General features: G+C 43.8%; 2 protein-coding genes across 3 annotated transcripts in view; one reads left to right on the plus strand and one right to left on the minus strand.

The window, feature by feature from the left end:
* The first annotated feature begins 687 nt into the window (after positions 1-687).
* socs1a (suppressor of cytokine signaling 1a) lies at positions 688-3,422 on the plus strand. The gene is made up of 2 exons (XM_080488662.1): positions 688-838; positions 1,874-3,422. The coding sequence occupies exon 2, from the start codon at positions 1,931-1,933 to the stop codon at positions 2,645-2,647; it is 717 nt and encodes a 238-aa protein (XP_080344788.1). The 5' UTR covers positions 688-838; positions 1,874-1,930; the 3' UTR covers positions 2,648-3,422.
* Positions 3,423-9,677: 6,255 nt separating this feature from the next.
* clec16a (C-type lectin domain containing 16A) overlaps positions 9,678-18,967 on the minus strand; it is a 35,401-nt gene continuing 26,111 nt past the window's right edge. For both annotated transcript variants that reach the window (XM_080488680.1, XM_080488679.1), the window contains 5 exons: positions 16,107-16,258; positions 15,415-15,619; positions 14,103-14,273; positions 13,459-13,596; positions 9,678-11,922 (listed from right to left, as the gene is read on the minus strand). In XM_080488680.1, the coding sequence (XP_080344806.1) occupies positions 11,318-11,922; positions 13,459-13,596; positions 14,103-14,273; positions 15,415-15,619; positions 16,107-16,258 (1,271 nt within the window). In that variant the 3' untranslated portion in view covers positions 9,678-11,317. The remainder of the gene's footprint in view (positions 11,923-13,458; positions 13,597-14,102; positions 14,274-15,414; positions 15,620-16,106; positions 16,259-18,967) is intronic.

Genomic DNA, 18,967 nt, shown 5'->3' on the forward strand with positions numbered 1-18,967 from the left:
TAAATACTGAATAAATATGTTTAATTTATTATCCAAACGCAACATGTTGTGTATGTCAATGACCCCGTTCAGCATCGGTCAAGTTTTTTGTATTTTGCTCTGTGTTTTTGTCTGATGGATGTCATTTGCATTTAACAAACTGTATTGTTCTTCCAGCAGGGCGCTGGGGCTGACGGGAAGCTGACTCCGGGTGGAGGCAGGACATTACAGGGAAACACAAAGAGACAGTCAAAACTTAATTGAAAGTCAGACATTCACCGGTAATGCATGTTTTTGGGGTTGCGTGAGGAAACTGGGGCGCTCAGGGAGAACATGCAAACCGCACGAAAAAGGGGACTTGTGTAAAGTCACTGTAAGGTAAACGTGCAAACACACTATATCACAGTGTACTGGGACATATTGAACCCATTATTATTCCAGACGACGCAAAACTCATCCAAACAGCCACACTTAGGAATAACCAGAGTCAATAGTGTTCTGCAGCCTCTCTGATTACAATGCTCACAGTATAATAAAACCTACAAGAAGATAGAAAAAAAGAAGAAGAAAAACACACCAGCTCTGGTTACTAGAACTAGATGTCTTTCTGTAAACGCCCTTTAGGGTGAGGGCGGAGCGACGATAAGTTTCACTTTCGCTGCAGCGAGCAAGCCGAGTATATAAAGGCTCCCCGGGCTGGACGCCGGCAGACGGTCTGTGACAGGCTGCGGGAGGATCCTCGGACATGCAACCATCCTGTCTGAAGGCTGCCATTCCTTCAGGATTCTAACCTTGCCTGTGCACATTCCCACAATCTGGGATTACAAAGCCAAACGAATTCTGCGGTTACAGCGACACGGTGAGTCTTTTCACTCCGAGCCGGTGGTCCTGTGGGGGGAACTGACGAGGACGTTCCAGCCACTGATTTTGGCTGGTTCGAATTAAAATGTGTTACCGTGCTGCAGATCAAGTTTCTCTCTCCGCCACAGAGGTTATTCTGCACAATGGCAATAAAGCCTCTTAATCTTCTTAATCTTGTGACACCTGGATATCTCCTTAACATGACCGTCAGGCTTTTGTCCGTGCGTTTACCTGGTCACCTCAGCAAGATTGACCAATCCAGTATAACTAGTCTGAGAGGCACTATACTGGACACTTTATTAACTCGTCTAAATCTAATTTGATCTCGTATTACTCGTCAATCTATTCCAGTTTAATAACGCCAATCACCTGAGAGGTGGCGTCTGCTGGTTAGAGCTGATGTCTATCATTTATATGAAGGAGTTATTATAGCACAACTATGTCTGGTTAACTTTTCTTAAAGCAGGAGTTATAGTAAAGCTACTCTACTTTGGCTTAAACGTGTGATTGACTTTTAAGATTGAAAAATAAAATCCCCAAATTGCTCCAGGCATCGTCCGCTGTTAATCATTTTCTTTTCCTGGAATTCAGGGACAGTTCCTCTTAACTTGTAGCGCAAGTTTTAGATCGGTCACAGTGAACAAGAAGGATACAACAATCATCTCATACGTAGACAGATATTTTCAGCAGGTCTTGTCTGGCTCCAGAATTGTATATGTAACTGTGTGTGTGTGAGCGTATATGCGCGTGCGTGTGTGCGCGCGTGTAATTCCACTGCCTGTGGCTGACATTGGCGCTGATTGTGTAAAAGCCAAACCACAATCTCACCATGGACAGACAGTTGCTGAATATTGAGTGCACGCACGCACACACACACACACACACACACACACACACACACACACACACACACACACACACACACACACACACACACACACACACACACACTAAAGCTTTGTCTGAGGTGTTTGACTGTTAATTACTTATTAACAGTCCATTAATAACCCTTTTCTTCTCTGTCTTTGTCCAGGATGTCAGTGTGGTGGTTAGAGATGGGAGAGGGCTTGGGGACTCTCTCCGCTGTAGGATGGTAGCCGACAGCACAGTGGAAGGCCATGGCAAGACCCACTTGTCAAGCTCATCTTCGTCATCATCATCATCATCATCATCCTCATCATCCTCATCTTCATTCTCCTCGTCCTCATCCCTTTCCTCTGCCTCGTCCTCGTCTTCCTCCACATCATCGCTGTCACTTCACACCAAGTCCGGGCTGCATCCGGCCGACACGGACCAGAACCTGAGATCCATCCCCTCCGTCTATCTGACCCACTTCCCAACCTTCTCCAGCAAGGAGGATTGCAAGATCATCACGGACACCGCTGCCAAGCTCGAGCACAGCGGCTTCTACTGGGGCCCCCTGGGAGTGGAGGACGCACACCGCATGCTGCGGGACGCCCCGCTTGGCAGCTTCCTCATCCGCGACAGCCGTCAGAAAGACGTCTTCTTCACATTGTCCTACCACGCCAAGAGCGGGCCGGCCAGTGTGCGTATTGACTACAAGCAGCAGAAGTTCTCACTGGCGGGTAACGAGCGCTCCTTCCCTACACTGTTTGCCCTCTTGGAGTACTACGTCAACTCTCCTAAGAAGAGCCTGAGTGCCCCGTACAGGAAATGGAAGCCGACGCTGCAGGAGCTGTGCAGGAAGCGCATTCTGGAGCAGTGTGGCGGCGGAGGTCGGATTTTGGACCTTCCACTCACACATGTGGTCCAAGAGTTTCTGTTGGAATTCCCCTTCATTCTTTGAGCTGCTTGTTTTGTAAACTCTTGACTTTATTTTTCATTTCAAGAAGGCAGCTTTTACCAAGTAGCTACGAAGCAGAGGGTCTGTCCATGCCTGGTCACCATGCGTCGGCGATTAAGACTGAATCACGGTGGTTACAAACAAAACCATTGTTTGAGAAGAGACATTCTGACCACAATGAGGCGAAGAGAGTGTCCAATGAGACGGGGATCTCGCTTAACATGGCGACCGCCTTTACCTCTGGAACTCAAGTTTCCACTTGCATTTGGGCGGAGCATCCTTTAGTTCAAACATTGGAATTTACTGCATTAAGAGAAAACTATGGACTGAGTCGATTTAAAACTGAACCGAAAGAGACAACTGTTGTTATTTCAAAAAGGGGGAAGGGTCAAAGGTTGCCAAGAGAGCAGAATTATAGATTCATAGTGGCATGGTGGAAGGTGGGATTAAAATATCCGCAAACAGCGGAACTAGATGTAAGATGGAGGTTCGTAGCAGATTTTTAAAACTCTAATGTTGCTTCATGTTTACATTGCACATGAATGTTGGCTCTGAAGGTTCAGCCATTGTCTGATGCCCTTTTGTTGTCTGCTGTACTGGTACTTCAGATTTGATGATTAGATGTACTGTATCTGGTGGTGTTTATCCTTTCTGAACTGTATTTTCTTCATATATTGGTGGTATTTAAATCAGTTGGTCATGTTTTTATAAAATCAATATTTTTAGACATTTTATTTTTGACTTTTTAATATATTTGAAATAAAAAATTATTTAAAGGTACTTGTGTGCTGTGCATTGACTTTGTTTCTCAGCTGAAGTCACGCCGTTTGAAAGGTGGGAGTGGAAGAAAAAGGACTGGGCGGGCGAACACGCCCCCTTACATTCACTCACTGTCTGTGCTTTGTCATTGTGAAGAGAGGAGGCGGGCAGACAGTACCAGTGGAGGGAAGTGTACAGTATTGTCATCAGAGTGATTCATATCTGTAATGCAGGGTGTCATGTGGGTGGGGTTACTTTGGTAGTAAATGAACCTTTACACTTAGACAGACACTTACCAGAAACAGGGGCAGGGGTGACACGTAATGTGTGTGTGTGTGTGTGTGTGTGTGTGTGTGTGTGTGTGTGTGTGTGTGTGTGTGTGTGTGTGTGTGTGTGTGTGTGTGTGTGTGTGTGTGTGGCGGACTGACTACAAATTAAAATTTCCTCAAGAGGAAGTGGGAAATTTATGGGGTGAGTGGTTTGACTATGTTAGATTAAAGTCGTAGTTAAAAGTGTAGTCCTTATTAGTAAAAAGTAGAATACACAAAGATAAAAATAACATGCCGAATATGGAAACCGGCCGATTAAAGAGCAGCAATGTCTGGTGATGAGATTTCATCACATGAAATGTCCCATTTTTTTAAAATGAGTGTTACAACAATGAGCAGATAGTTCTACCGGGGTTGAAGTTATGACTCATAGGTGTGTGTGTGTGTGTGTGTGTGTGTGTGTGTGTGTGTGTGTGTGTGTGTGTGTGTGTGTGTGTGTGTGTGTGTGTGTGTGTGTGTGTGTGTGTGTGTGTGTGTGTGTGTGTGTGTGTGTGCAAAGGTACTCAGTGTTTTCTTTTCTGATCCCGTCTGTCTGATCAGAGCCCAGCTGAAAGCTCATCTGAGGATAAATCAATCATACCAGTATGAGACCTGAGGACATGAACACACAAAGGATTCATCAGCATATGAACTTACATGTCTGGTTTTTTTTGTTGTTTTTTATAAACAGAGGCAAAGAATCCAGCCTTTGACACCCTGACTGATCGCAAGAACCGGAAAAGGGAGCTGAGCCTCCACCTCTTCTTTATTGATGCACAGAAAGGCATTGGAGGCAGGAGGTGGGGTTTTGGAGACCAACCAAACCTTAGTGGCAGCGATACGCCACCAAATCAGGCTTTACAGGATCTTTTTTTCAGATTTTCTTATGATCATATGACCTGATGGCAGGAGGCCTTCCACCATCTGGTCTCCATGCTGGTTCTGCCGCACTGTACCTTCATTTCAGTTTGTTTCAGCTCCTTACACTCCCTGCTTATACCTGACACAGAGGAAGCATAATGTCGCCTCGCCGACTTTACAAACGTGTACATTTGTCTGCACGGCAAATTATTATAAGTGGCGGTAACTTGGGGACAGGTCGCATGGGTTAGAGAGCATAGGTCACAGGAAGAGGAGGGCACAGGTAGGGGGAGAGCTAAACAGCTCTGCCCAGACCACTAAACAGGACGGGAACAAACCAACAGACAACTTGAAGAAGGATTTACAACTTTCTAGAGGAAAACCCACCATGTTCTTAATTTTTCTCAATTGCAAGACTGATTGGAAATGATGTCGTTTGTTCTCGGCATTAGTTCATGCCATGCCGCCTGTGAAGTGATGACAACACACTGGAACACTGTCGACAGCGCTTCAGCTTTTTTTTTTTTTTTTTAGACAAAAATCTTACGAAACTGTCAAGTTTGGGTGAAATCTTCCTTCTTCTTTTTTGCAATCTGCCTAACGTAGTAATATCTAAAACAAGATGGCCAGCAAAAACAGTGATTGGTTCACAAATTACCCAATTCCCATGCATACTACTCAGTAAACATAACGTAGAAATAGGAATCGACAGTGGCGCTACAGGAAAAGAATTATATTCAGAGAAAAAAGAGAATGAAGACTTTCTGAATGCCTGTTAAAGAAGGAGAGAGCTTATTGTGAGTGTAAATGAACAGTATTTTTGATAATCAGCTCATGTGAGATGCCCGGAGCTTTTCATTAGTGACGGGGTGCGAAACAACAGCAACTCCCATGATGTCTCGCTTCATCAAATCATCGTCACACTCTTAAGATCCCCTCGGGCAGAAATTACAAATCATTTGTTTGCTAATATGAGCTATGACAATGTTATTTCTTGTCCATCACTCTGTACTTAACTATGGGCGAGTAAAAAAAAACAACAACAATTGTTTGTTTAGTTAAATTGCCTCCCACGTTAGCATTATCACAAAAAGAAGGAAGAGTCTCGTCACCATGACAACACAGCAGGTCAATGTAATCCATTCATAGCAGAGAAGATCAGTGGTGTGACTCCCATGAGCTTATCTGGCATCAAACCGGCCAAATCTTGTTATTTCATGGACTTTTTGAGAACATGCGTCACTCTCTCACTGTAATGAAGAATTTAATTTCTACACTGACGTCATAACCTTTTCACATCTCCTATCACTTCCTTTTTGAATCTAGATACTAGTTAACACGCACGCACACACGCACACGCGCGCGCGCGCACACACACACACACACACACACACACACACACACACACACACACACACACACACACACACACACACACACACACACACACACACACACACTCCATGTTTAGACTCTTTGGGTGTGTGAAAGTAGATCAGTGCAAGAGGAGCTGCTCCTTGGTGGCAAGTCACACACACACAGGAACATGAGTCAGTACTGTGATATTAATATCTCACCTCACATAAGTTTGATCAAATACACACTTTGTGAAGCTTTACCTCAAACTCTGTGCATGTGTGTCTGTCTGTCTGTGTGTGTGTGTGTGTGTGTGTGTGTGTGTGTGTGTGTGTGTGTGTGTGTGTGTGTGTGTGTGTGCGTTCTTGTGGGGTCCTGCTAATCGGTGAATCAAACGTAGAAGTTTCGTTCACAGTTTTTGGGGCGTTTAGGACATTCCCAACTATTTTGAGAAGTGAAAGGTGAAGTGTAGTAATGTGAGCCTATCAGCTGACACTCGTCAACAGAAAGCTGACACCTGAAGAGGAAGGTGCCCCCGGGGAATCCTTTAGCTTTCAGTGGGAGTTTTTGTTTAAATGAAAGAGATTCTAACAATGTGTGAATACCTGCTTCTTCTTTTTTCAAACAAGCCTTTCCTGTTATCACAAACCAGTTCACACTTAAAGAGCTAAGGAGAAAGGTAATTCCCTGAAGTCCCATTAGTCATCCACTTCCTATTCCTTCCAACTCTAGCCACTTTCTAGTCACATCTCAGACTGCACAGCAAGATAACATACTTGCTGGGAACTTTGCGGATATATTGGCCGTCAGTTCTAAACAATGATCATTGACCTTCTCTGGCCAAAAAGTGCTGAAAGTTTGGAAGTTCATTGTCTTTCTGGCCATTGACTAAAAGAAAAAAACATTCTACTGTTTGGCCCTGACACCAGAAACCACCTCATCTTTCTCTCTGAGTTGCACAATATGGACATTTGTCGAGAATTGATGCAGTGGTTTTTGTAAAAGCACAAAGGACAATATAAATTATAAAATGCCCACAGTGAAACAGCATTTCAGCGCTAAATGTTTGTTTTAGACGAAGTTGGAAGTTTTTGGGAAACTCCATTTCTCTCCAGGGATTTAGCCACTTTGGCAATGCGTAACCTCTACAGAAAGGGTAAAAAGCTGCTCACGTGAGTGCAATCGGCGCTCAGGTAGAGCGGAGGAGGGGGTCTGAGGCAAGAGAGAAGACCAGCGTTTGTTCATCTCTGTCAATCTTTATGAGCTGCGGTTGTTTTTGGTATAAAGATAGCTGGAAGTTATTCATCTTAAATGCAGTTTTTCCATGAAGCCGTTTAACGGGAGACACTGGGAGCGATGGCCAACCGTGTGTTTGGTCCAGCGTCTTTCTTTCTTCTGTTCCTGCTGTGCCGTGGGTCACGTTTTGCCTCCTGTGGTTGTTTTGAGATTCTGACTTTCTCTCCTCGCGTCTGATTTCGCCTGTGCCGAGTGTGTGATTGTCTGCACCCGGTGGCTTAGGTGTAAACCTGATGTCCCTCGTTTGGCTCTGCGTGTCGGTCCATCTGTGTTTCTTGTGGATAACAAAAAAAAAAAAAAAAGACAAGCGTAGAGAGATAATGAACAGGAATGTAAACACAGGATTCAGCTAAATGTATTGGATATGTAAATGAAACCACTTGGACATTACTAAGCACTTGTGAAGAAATGTTGCGCTGACTTCATTTATTAAAGAACATTCACAACTTTATCAACGTCCGCGACACTTTTCACTCACAGCTCGTCGTGCTTTTACTGTTCCAACGATTACTTTTGGCTTAATGCCATCGGTGTGTTTTGGTGGCACCATTGAAGCTCAATAATTAACCCATAATATCATGTTGGTTTAATCAGTCACTCCGACAGAAACAAAAGTGAAACGTCTGCACGGTGCTTTTAAAAAGTCAGGTGCTCTTAACTGCATGCTACAACTTCCTGGAACCTCCCTAGTAGTAAGATACATTTGTTGTATTCAGTAATCCTTTTCCCACAGTTTTCACTCCCTGTGTTGAAATCAGCTCTATACAGTGGTGAACGGTTCCTTTAACAAGTGTCGACACTGACGTATAACACAACAAATAGTTCTAAAATATTAAATGTAAGGCAGACAGGCGAACCTCCACAGCACAGGTTAAATCTTCAGAGGTGTCAAACCTCCATTAGTGCTATGATTGTGGTTGGGTGCAGAAAACACACACACACACACACACACACACACACAGACATTATCGCTGCAGTAACTGGAACTATTTCACGTTTACGCACACACAACCAGACTTCCCTGAAGAGAGGAACCGTGCGTAGACCACAAAATGACTGAGGCCTCATGCAAGCAGCCACAGACACGACTGAAAGGTGGAAAGTGCAACGACCACATGATGAACTGAGAGAGCGCACACACACACACACACACACACACACACACACACACACACACACACACACACACACACACACACACACACACACACACACACACACACACACACACACACACACACACACACACACACACACACACACACACACACACTAAAGCTTTGTCTGAGGTGTTTGACTGTTAATTACTTATTAACAGTCCAACTTTGACATGTTGCTGCCATCCAATTCAAAATGTGATATTTTTTCTACAAAACGGTCAATTCTCACTTTTAACATCTGATAGTTGATCATATTCTTATAACAATAAAACGTTCATTTTATGGTTTGTTTTTTTTACATTGAATACAGCCTCAGGTGTTTGGGAAATATGCTGTATAGCCAGTTGACCATTTTCTTAGTGAAAGTGCTATAGGTTTAGACTCCAGGAAACTAAATCACTGAGCTTCACCGAGTTTCACCATCCATGCATTTCTGTTGCACGTCAACTGTGTTTGCTTGTTTTATTTTAAAAAAAATTTCCTGTCACCTGCAGAGCTTGCAGTTTTTCTTGCTTCAATAGTTGAACCCCTAAAGCTAAATAATCTCTTCTACCCATCTGCAAACACATGAATGAAGTACACACGGCCACAGTTGTATAGTAGAATAATTTATTGCAGTTCTTTATTTATTCCTCTGTTTCAGTTCATTAATAATAATTACAGGTTTCAAAAACTCAAAAGCATATACATAGCATACAAACACACTACAATCAAAGACTTAATAATGGAAGCTCGACACAGGGTGTTCTCAGACGTCACCACGCTGCGCCAAGCCTCTTCAGCACGTCAGTGATCGTCACTATCATTCTGCTGCGATTTACAAAAGCACGACGGAAATATTAAAGAGACGGGACTCAAAACTAACAGTATTGCTCTGAATTTCTCACTTATAAACTCTTTAAAGCCTGTACAGCGTTAAAAAATAAAGAGTGATCGAGCGTTAAGACTTCAGCTGTGTGACAATGGCACGGGGGGGGGGGGTGGACGAGGGGGGAAAGCGAGAAAAAGAAAGTGTATGCTCCAGAGACACCGACTGTGCTTTGTTGAGCCTGTTAAAACTGAATCACGTCATTCACGACCCAACACCGCAGAGAGGGAGGTTTCCCCGTTTACATTCATCTCTCCCCTGATTGGTTTGCTCTCAAGGATTATTGCAGGAGTAAAGCTTCGCTCATCCGATTACAGAGGCGAGGTGTGCCGGTTGGCAGCGACCTCGGAGCAGCATATTGTTACAGAAAAAAACTCAAAAGTGTCCTCACCCTAGTGTGATTTACCCGCAACAGCTGGCCTACAGTTCGGTAACACTTTCAGTGCTCTCTGGAAAGCTTTTTTTTTTTTTTTTTATTTCCTACTTTTCTTTCCCCGGGGAGTTTGGAATGTTTACAAGCGGTTTAATGGACAAAAATCAAAGAGGAACCTCCACTCCTGTTTTCGAGCAATGATCAACTAAATCTAAAATCCTCACATGCATACAGAATAAAACCGACGCCAGCGTCTCGGGTGACACCAGCAGATACATTCGGCCCGTGTGTGTGTGTTTCCAGATGTGAAGTGCAGGTGTTGTCATTTCCCGCCGTGGAAACGGGCACGTCTTTCCAAACACACAGCCTGCAACATACCGCATAGAACTCTAATAACCTGTCCGATTTCACTCACAAAAAATATCTTTTCTTCTAATGTTATCAAAAATACTTCACTTTTTAGTAGCATGTATACTTACAGACTGGGCCGACTTGTGAGATACACCAATTAACATTGCATAAAGTTACTATGCCTTAAAAAAAAAAAAACGTCCCGCTCTTTTTCCATTATCCACAGTGCCGACTGTGGATTTACCTCCCAAAATGTACTTTTTGTCCCCCCTGTGAGGTGTCAATTTGAAATCAGTAGTGAAAAGGATGTCGAGGAGAAAATGGAAAAACTTGCTGTAGTTTCTCAGAAAAATACAACACTCAAACAAGCTTAAATTGAAAGATACGCCGTCATGTTGCAGCCTGACATAAACTGATCCAAATGTTTGTTAAAAGGCCCAAAATAGAAATAAGAGCTGTGACATCAAGCGACCATTAAATATATGTTTAAAGACAAACACTGCGCCCTTCCTTTCTGATGCTGTCACACATTTCTCACACACCAAGAAGTAAAAAAACAAACAAAAAACAAACAACTAGCTGGAGACTTTATAGAGGAGAAAGCGAGAATAAAAACGGGACTCAGGGAGACTCACACTTTGCCAATGGCAGTTTAAAGAGGCAGCAACTGCTGACGCACCCAACATGCAGCGTTGAAAAAAGGCGAGTGCGTCCCACTTGTGTGTGGGTGTGTGTTGTATGTTAATCACGTGTGATTAGCATAGTAGAGGCCGCCACTGCAAAACATTCGTGGCGACCCGCTCAGTGAACGTAAGACACAAAACGAGATCGTCAGAAAGTGAATGGAACAGCTCACAGCAGTAGTATGTGACGCGTGTATCTTTGTATTTGAGCTGATACACAATCAGAGTGAGTAAAAAAAAACAAAACAACCAAAAAACAAACAAAAGAAACTTGCTGGTTGTGCGTCTTGACGCAGGCGTGGCCAAAGAGCAGGAGCTCCGGCACGCTTGAGCACACAGAAAGCCAAATGTGCTTTGAGCTTTCAGTCGAGTTCCACCAGTGTCTCTCCGCCAGTAATGTGCAAACACAAATGCCGCGATGCCTCCAGAAGCCTCTTAGACTACTCACACCACACATTCGACCGTAACGTGGAAACGTTCTGCAGCCAAAATCTGTCACACTTTACCGTCCTCTGTGTGTGTGTGTGTGTGTGTGTGTGTGTGTGTGTGTGTGTGTGTGTGTGTGTGTGTGTGTGTGTGTGTGTGTGTGTGTGTGTGTGTGTGTGTGTGTAACTGTGTGAGACCAGTGCATGAATGAATGTGAACGTGTTCATGTTTCCTAATCCAGCTCGGGTGAGTCAGGCGTTTCAGTGTGTATCGCCGCGTCTTCGCTCTGCTCCTTGGACTCGATGGCCGCCGCGTCGTCGTCGTCGTCGTCTCTGTCAGACTCTGCAGGCGTCTCCTCACCTGCCTGCTGACCTTCCGTGGTGTCGCCTTCCGGCTCCTCCGAAGCCTCGTCGGTGGGTGTGACCATCTCCGTCGTCTCAGTGGTTTCCTCTTTGACGGTCGCATCCGTCTCGGTCTCATCCAGCGGCGAGTCGGCGTCCTCCTGCAGATCCCCCTCCTCCTCCTCCTCCTCCTCTATGATGGAGGCGTCTGGCCTTTGGAGCGAGGGAGCTGCGGCCACGTGGCCAGTGCACGGGTGAAGGTGCGGCGAGTCGGCGGGGGGCAGCAGCGTGAGCGACTCCACACTCAGTGAGTCGGCGTTGTTGTCTGTGAGGAGGGAGATGGTGGGCTGCGAGGCCGGGGTGAGGCTGGGCGCCAGCGCTGGAGCCGACACTGGGGTCGAAGGAGCAGAGGAGATTACCGTTACTCCCGCGCCTCCTCCTTCGCTTTCTCCACCTGAGGACGAGGGCGGAGTGTGCTCCAAAAAGGTAGCGTCATCTATGGAGGGCAGGAGAGAGAATGAGGACGACACGTTTCCTACCGCGAGGTGAAACACTGTTAATGTGTCAACAATGCAGCCTCCTTTAAAACATACAACGAGGACACTGATGAAATATAAGCGTAAACAGTGTCTGGGCCAGCTACAGAAATCCAATCAAAACATCCATTAAATCGAGTTAGAAATTATGAAACGTGTGCGACTGTGGTCAGTTTGACACTTTAATTTTAAGACGAGACAAAAATCTGTTAAGAGGTGAGAAATCCCAAAAATGCTTAAAAAGCCTGTCGGGTGGAAAGTCTTTTTATTAAGGGAAATCCTCAATAAAGGGCTCATATGATGCATTTCACACAACTCTTCAGCTCCTTGTAGCTCACAGAACAACGAATGAACCCACCCACCCACCAAACATATGTAGTATTTTAATAAAGCCTTTTTCAACACTTTCACCACTACAGTTGATACTCTGAACACCACTGAATATCACTATCGATGTAAAAATGGATTCTCGATGTAAAGACTGAGCGGTCGCAGTGGAATGCGTTAAGCCACACAGAGGCACTACAAGCAGGGACAGCAGAGCGACTGACAGTTATACTATTCTAAACTACATAAGCACGACAATGTAAGCTACTACGTGTGGATACTTACATCGGTGAGAGGACATTTAGGGAAAGAGTACAGAGATATGATCGAGTGCGTCAACTCAGACTGAGAGGGAAACCGACAAAAGAAATTAGGCTGTTTGTGACGAATCTCACAAAAGTAATTAAATTGATTCTTTATCTCTGAGAAATCAAATCTTCCCTCCATGACTTTGGCTGTTCTGGTCAACATTCAGATCTTCAACTCATCTCATGGAATTCACAAATGCTGTTCGAATGACGGCAGACAACACTTCTTAGTTCACGCATCACAAATAATGCACAGCATGAAGGAACCGAGTGTACTGGGAACACCGCAGCTCTGAAGGGTACAAGGTGTGCATTTACGCCACACACGTAGACCCATATAGGCCTCGTATATTGGTGTACACCACACTCAACTGCCATGGTTTCGGTGGGTTTAGTGTATCTGCACGTATATCACAGTCACAGAAGTTTTCAGAAATTCTTCACATTTCAGCTCCATTCAAGTGTGAAGACTGAAAAGTTTTTTTTTTTCTTCTTCTGTATATGCTTGTAACGATCAGATTCCTCCAGCATTCTCATCATTTCTGAAACCGAGATCATTTCTAAACAAATCCTGAGTCGGTGTGTTTAGAAATTTGAAGCATTGAAGTCTTTCCCTACGTTTTTACTGCCCGTGAGTTTAGCTGAAGCTTCTAGAAGAGAAGAGGGGGAATTTTAAACATGATACAGTACATATGCTTCAGAAGTGAATGTTAGGCAAATGTAAAACACACAAAGTAGATTAAGAATGCGCACTTTCATGCTTTTCTTCCCAATAGATCCAAACTGCTGCTAAAAAACTAAACCTCTCATAGTGAAACGCTGTGTGTGTGTGTGTGTGTGTGTGTGTGTGTGTGTGTGTACCTGTAGGGCTCTGAGCTGATATAGTGCTCGCAGTAACAGAGTCACATCGTCCAGTGCTCCCACTCCCACTGGACGGAGGAGAGGGGGAGGAGAGGGGGGAGGGACTGTGCTGTGGCACACAATGAGCCACTGCAAAACCTGATGACGGTGCAACACGCACAGACGCACACACACACACACACAGACACATTAACACAGCTTGTTGGTAAAGAGCACAAGCTGAAAGCTCTGGGTTTCCTGAGGGCAACTGAAACTTGAAGTTTGGAGATGAAGGAATGAGTCCGGTTTTCTTCTGATGAGCCTTCTAAGAACAGCATGTTGGGGGTTTTCTTTTAGTTTTACCCCGGCAGGTGTGTAGTTTTGTCTTCAGATCTGTCTCGTCTTACTCTCAACTGCCACTCAAAATGAAACACACTTGTTTTTTTTATTTACACGCCGTTATCACAAAGTTTCCAGGGAAACCCAGTTTTGCTGCAACCAGTTCCCGTTTTCATGATGCACTTTTTTTTTCAGTTCATGAAAACAAATGATAGCATTTCCATGTACACACACCCTCTCCTCCAAGAAACCCTCATGAGCGTTCACTACAGGATTATGTCTGAAGTAATGAGCTGGTAAAACCGAGGAGTGTTCCTGCACGTCACCTGGTACTTTATCCACTGAGGCGAAGACCGATCTGCTGGCTGTGGGGTCATTGGGCGCCCGTCTCGACTGCTCGTAGAACCGGAACGGCAGTCCACTGGGCGAAGCGTTGGCCGTCTGACCGAAACCCAACACCTCCGTCGCACTGGGCTGCACAGGCAGGTCTAACAAAGCTGCACACAGAGTACGCGGACACTCAGAGCAGCTTCGTGTTACAGTGAAAGATCCATTTGGTTTTCACTATGACCTGATCGAATATAGGGCATGTTTATGAATGGAAGTGGGGAACGGTCTCATCTCACAGTGAGAATATCGCCAGTTATTAGTTTGGGTTTTTGTAAAGTGTGCACGTTCTTCCTGTGCTTCATTTGCTTTCACGGTCCTAAAACAGTGTTTGAAGTTAAATGGAGTCCCGAAATCGCCTTTAGGAGTGGATGTGAGTGTTTCTCTGTGTTTGACTACATCTGATAAAGCTGTATAGAAGGCGGTTGGATGTTTTTGAATGTGCGACTATGCAGATAACAAAATAACCGTAAATAGCTTCTGCTTTCAAGTCTTACATTGGTTTCATATTTATGTAAATGTTGCAATGTGTGAAAAAAAAGAAAAAAAAGTCATCAGAAGGGGGAATCAAAACTGAGTGGAGGGTAAGTCCAGTCTGAAAAGAACCGCTTCGCTTCAGGATACCCTCTGACATTAGAAACTGCACTATTAGTGATGTAATTCAGGCTAAATCTAAATAACTCAGAAGCAGTGTAATGCTTATAAAAACCCCAAACCTAAAATTAAACAGACAAAATGTAGATAGTTTAAAGGAAAGTTCTTTAGGCAAAGGGAAAGCCCGACACGTTTAATGAATGGAATAGTCATTACTTCTGTTTAACAGTATTTGTCAATGTTGCTAAATATAGTACATCAGTTCACACTTATTTCTGACGGGATGAGTTGACTTTAGGAGAATAGTACCGTCTTCTTCTCAATGTGAAAGGCTTCCCCACACTGTGAGATTTGAACAATCTTTAGTAGCCACAGCCTGCAGGAGACAAAAGTAAATAAACCTCTGCTGCATATTGTACGAACACACGCTGACTCACGGGGGGGAGGAGGACCAGAGATTTTCTCTCTCACTGTGAGGTGCAGTTGTGTTTAACTAAAGCTAATAGTATGTATGTACTGCTTTATTTGCACCTTTGTTTCAGAAATCCTTTAAAAACAAACCGTTTTCATTATACTGCTGCTCCTCTTCTAGAAAACACTTTCAAACTCACTCAGCAAGTATTCTCTAGACTATCACGTCAAGGCTTGTTCACGCACCGGCAATCCTCTGCATTTTCATGCGGCGCGCTTGAATGCGACCTTTCGCCAGCCTCTGCTTGGCGATGATGCAGCGGATGTGGTCGGCGAAGATGAAGTTGGCCTGCAGGATGGGCAGGGGCTTGGCGTGGGGGTTGGAGCTGGGTTTGTGGATGACGATGTTCAGCGCTCTGCTGTCGTCCTCGACGCCAGACACCTGCATGTCCTGAAAGGCGGAGGGAGGCGACATGGGTGTCAAGACGACTTGATGTGCAAACGGACAGAGGCGGAAAGGAAAAGGGAAAAGAAAGTGCATGTGTTTCAAATAACATGAAATATATATATATAAGATGACCATGACATTTTAAAACAAAAAGGAAGCCCGTTGAAACAGCACACTCAGCATTTCTAACACTTACAGGGTACGAGTGACATGACGGCAAGTATGACTTTGCATGTTCAGTCTTGTTGCATCACAGAGAGACAGTAACGCAAGATCATTCGAATTCTCGTCGTCACATAAGATTCAGCGTTTTTCTCACGAGGGAATGAATGAAAAGAAATAATGAAAGACGGGAAGAAGAAAAAAAAAAAGTAACTGCTAGCCACGAGGTTGAGGTCAAGGAGATGAAGATTGGATGAAAAGTAATGATGTGTGTTGGGGAGGGAGTTGCTTTCAGCCGGAAGACGTTCTAACAGCACTTTTCTCTCACTTGCAGGAGGCCGGCAAACTTGACCACACCCCAGCCGAGACGCTTCGTTTCTGGTTCGACCAGACTCATCTGGTACACGTCTACAGCCAGAAAGCGCTGAGCTTGGCCGCCATCTTTGCTGACCACCATGCAGGCGATTAGGTCACTGTTATCTGAGAAAAAAAAAAACCAACACAAAGATAAGAGTCAAATGTTAGCAAAGCATTCATGACAAACGTAACCGACAGTCTGACCAGTAATTAAAATAATAACGTTTGAGGATAAACCATGAAATTTGAGGTTTTGGTTGAGACAACTGGCAACAAGAATTGTTTCCCAAAACACACAAAAAAAAAAGCAGCTTGTTTGACGCACACAGGCGACAGGCACACACACGCACAGAAACCAATGATCAGGATTCACCACAACATACTTGATGACAAGTACGAAACCAAACCAAACGAAGACACGAGCTTCAACATTTCAATTCTGTTTTATGCCGCATGTGAAATTTATACCACACAATGTGTCCCCTTCCTCTGAATTAGTGTTGGACATTACAACATGGGTCACATCAAGGGAACGGTCTACTGGAAGTGAATGATTGAGAAGCATCCCAGACTGCCCCCCCGCCCCCAACTTCAGGATGTTTTACTGTTAAGTTACATTCCTCTTGGCTCAAAGCAGATTCCATACATTGTTGCAGACATCACACTGCAGTCCGTCAAAACACCGACTTTGAGACGCATTTAGGAGGAAAGTGGAGGTGTCAGGCTCCCACATGTCTGGTAGGATTAAAAGAAAAAAGATAAGCATCTCCACTTCAGTTCACCGCACATTTACTGCTATGCAGACAAAATGACTTGATAATGACCCGATCTGACAGCGCATAGATTTACAAACACACCCACCCAAAACTAAACATAACAACGGAAATACTAACTTCACTCTAACGTGTAAACCCCGACTGCTTTGTGTCTCAAATTTCTTTTTCATAACATTTACCTCATGTGGTTTCTGCTCTTAAGAGCAATGACTTTCCACATGCCATTATAGTAATGACTAATTCTTTTCCTATATCTGAGTTCATTTGAATTTTTCTGGATGATATTGTGCACGTGGTGTATAAAAGATCAATATATGTTGCCAGGAACTTAGCTGTGCCTACTGAGCAGTTATAAGCACCAGCAGCTGAGAGGTAGCCCCCAGTTTTCTTTCGAGAAATATGGATAAATGAATCACCCCAGACCACAAAGGCACAACAAAAACCCCCCCCCCAAAAAAACAAAAAAAACTTCAACTTGTACTGAAACTCTGGAAAATGCAGGAACTGTGCTTGGTCAAAGTTCTATCAATTGTGGCTCTTTGATGTTTCAGCTTTTGTAGAAACTCTCAATGAGGCAGATTTCAAATGACTTCCTTAGGTTTAAGTGGAAATATACATTTCTGAGTTCAATGAGTGTGTAGATTTCACCCGTCCCCCACAGCAATGTCTAAACATAAACTGTTATTTTGACACCTTGGGTACCACACCTTCTGTTCTCCAAAGGAACAAAATGAGGTACAACTTGAGCTTTTCAGAAAGAAAAATAAAACACTGAACTAATACGATGGCCAACAGCCTGAGTACATCACACTTTCTGCCCTTTCAAATACTCTCCGGAGCTATCAAGTGTCTCAAATCAACCTACTGCGGAGGAGACAAATGAAAATGTGTACCTCCTCTCTTATTCAAATTAAGCGAGTGCTAATTCTTGATCATGTTCATCTTTTTGAAACTACCACAAAAGTCTCACTAGAATCTATAACAACCATAAAAAGAGTCTGCGACAGATCAAAGTCCCAATATGAAACTCTTCTAATCAAGCAACAGACTGCAGAACCTTTGATGATAAGCGGTTGCAATATAGAGAGCTGTGAAAACAAGAACTTCAAATCAGAGCTTGTCTCAGACAATGCCAGATCAAGCTGCACAGTTTCAAATCCAGTTACAAGTTTCTAGGAGCCGAGTGAGATTAAACAAGAACAATAAAATGATCTTTTTATGGTGCACAAACCACTCGAAGTCATTTCAAAGCAGATGAGAATCTTAAAGGTCATTATTACTAAAGTTCACCACCATGTTCTTCAGCTGACATTTGCAAACACTCAACAGTTTCATATCATGATTTATCTTCAAAGAAAAGCTGCATGGAAACTGTTTTGATTTTCAATGGCCCCATTCATTTGTAACCTCTTATTCTTCCATAACGAGGAAACATTTTGGTAAACTAGGTCATTTATTGGCAGCCCCTGACTGTTCCATGCAATTTGAAGATGAAAATCAAATAAAAATGTCAACATAACAACTCTAACTGAGCAATAAAATGGCAACAGCATCCTGACACATCTCCTGGAGGCACTGCGAGACGGAGCAGGGTCAGCCGACCAGTACGAAAGCTCGCATCATTAATCAATCGAGTAATTTTGTTTCCAAAAAGCACAGCTGACTCTACACAAACATGATAATATCTACAGGCCATACGAAAGACAACTGTGGATAAAACAACTCTTCTTGTTGTGTACAATTCTTAGAAAAGAATTTAACCTGATCACGATTTTAACTGATAAAATACAAAGGCATGATGTTCAACTTTATGCATTTTAGGTAAAGCAAATGCTTAAATACAACCCTGTTGGTAATGTTTGATTACAAAGTTATTTGCGGACAGGTTGCACTGCCGTGCAGATTGTATTCCAGTCCTGAAAAGATCTGTGGAAGATCCGCTGCCCGTTGTTCACAGAGCATTCTTTCCGGGATATGTTGGCCATGGCTTTTCCCCATAAATGCCAGTCAGAGCACACAGCTCCTCTTTTTTGTGTGGGTGTTTCAATTCATTGTC

The sequence above is a fragment of the Lipophrys pholis genome (genome assembly GCF_963383615.2).
Source record: "Lipophrys pholis genome assembly, chromosome: 19".
Lineage (NCBI taxonomy): Eukaryota > Metazoa > Chordata > Actinopteri > Blenniiformes > Blenniidae > Lipophrys > Lipophrys pholis.

Coding starts and splice junctions, on each gene's coding strand:
- socs1a (XM_080488662.1), top strand. CDS start 1,931: ATGGTAGCCGACAGCACAGTGGAAGGCCATGGCAAGACCCACTTGTCA.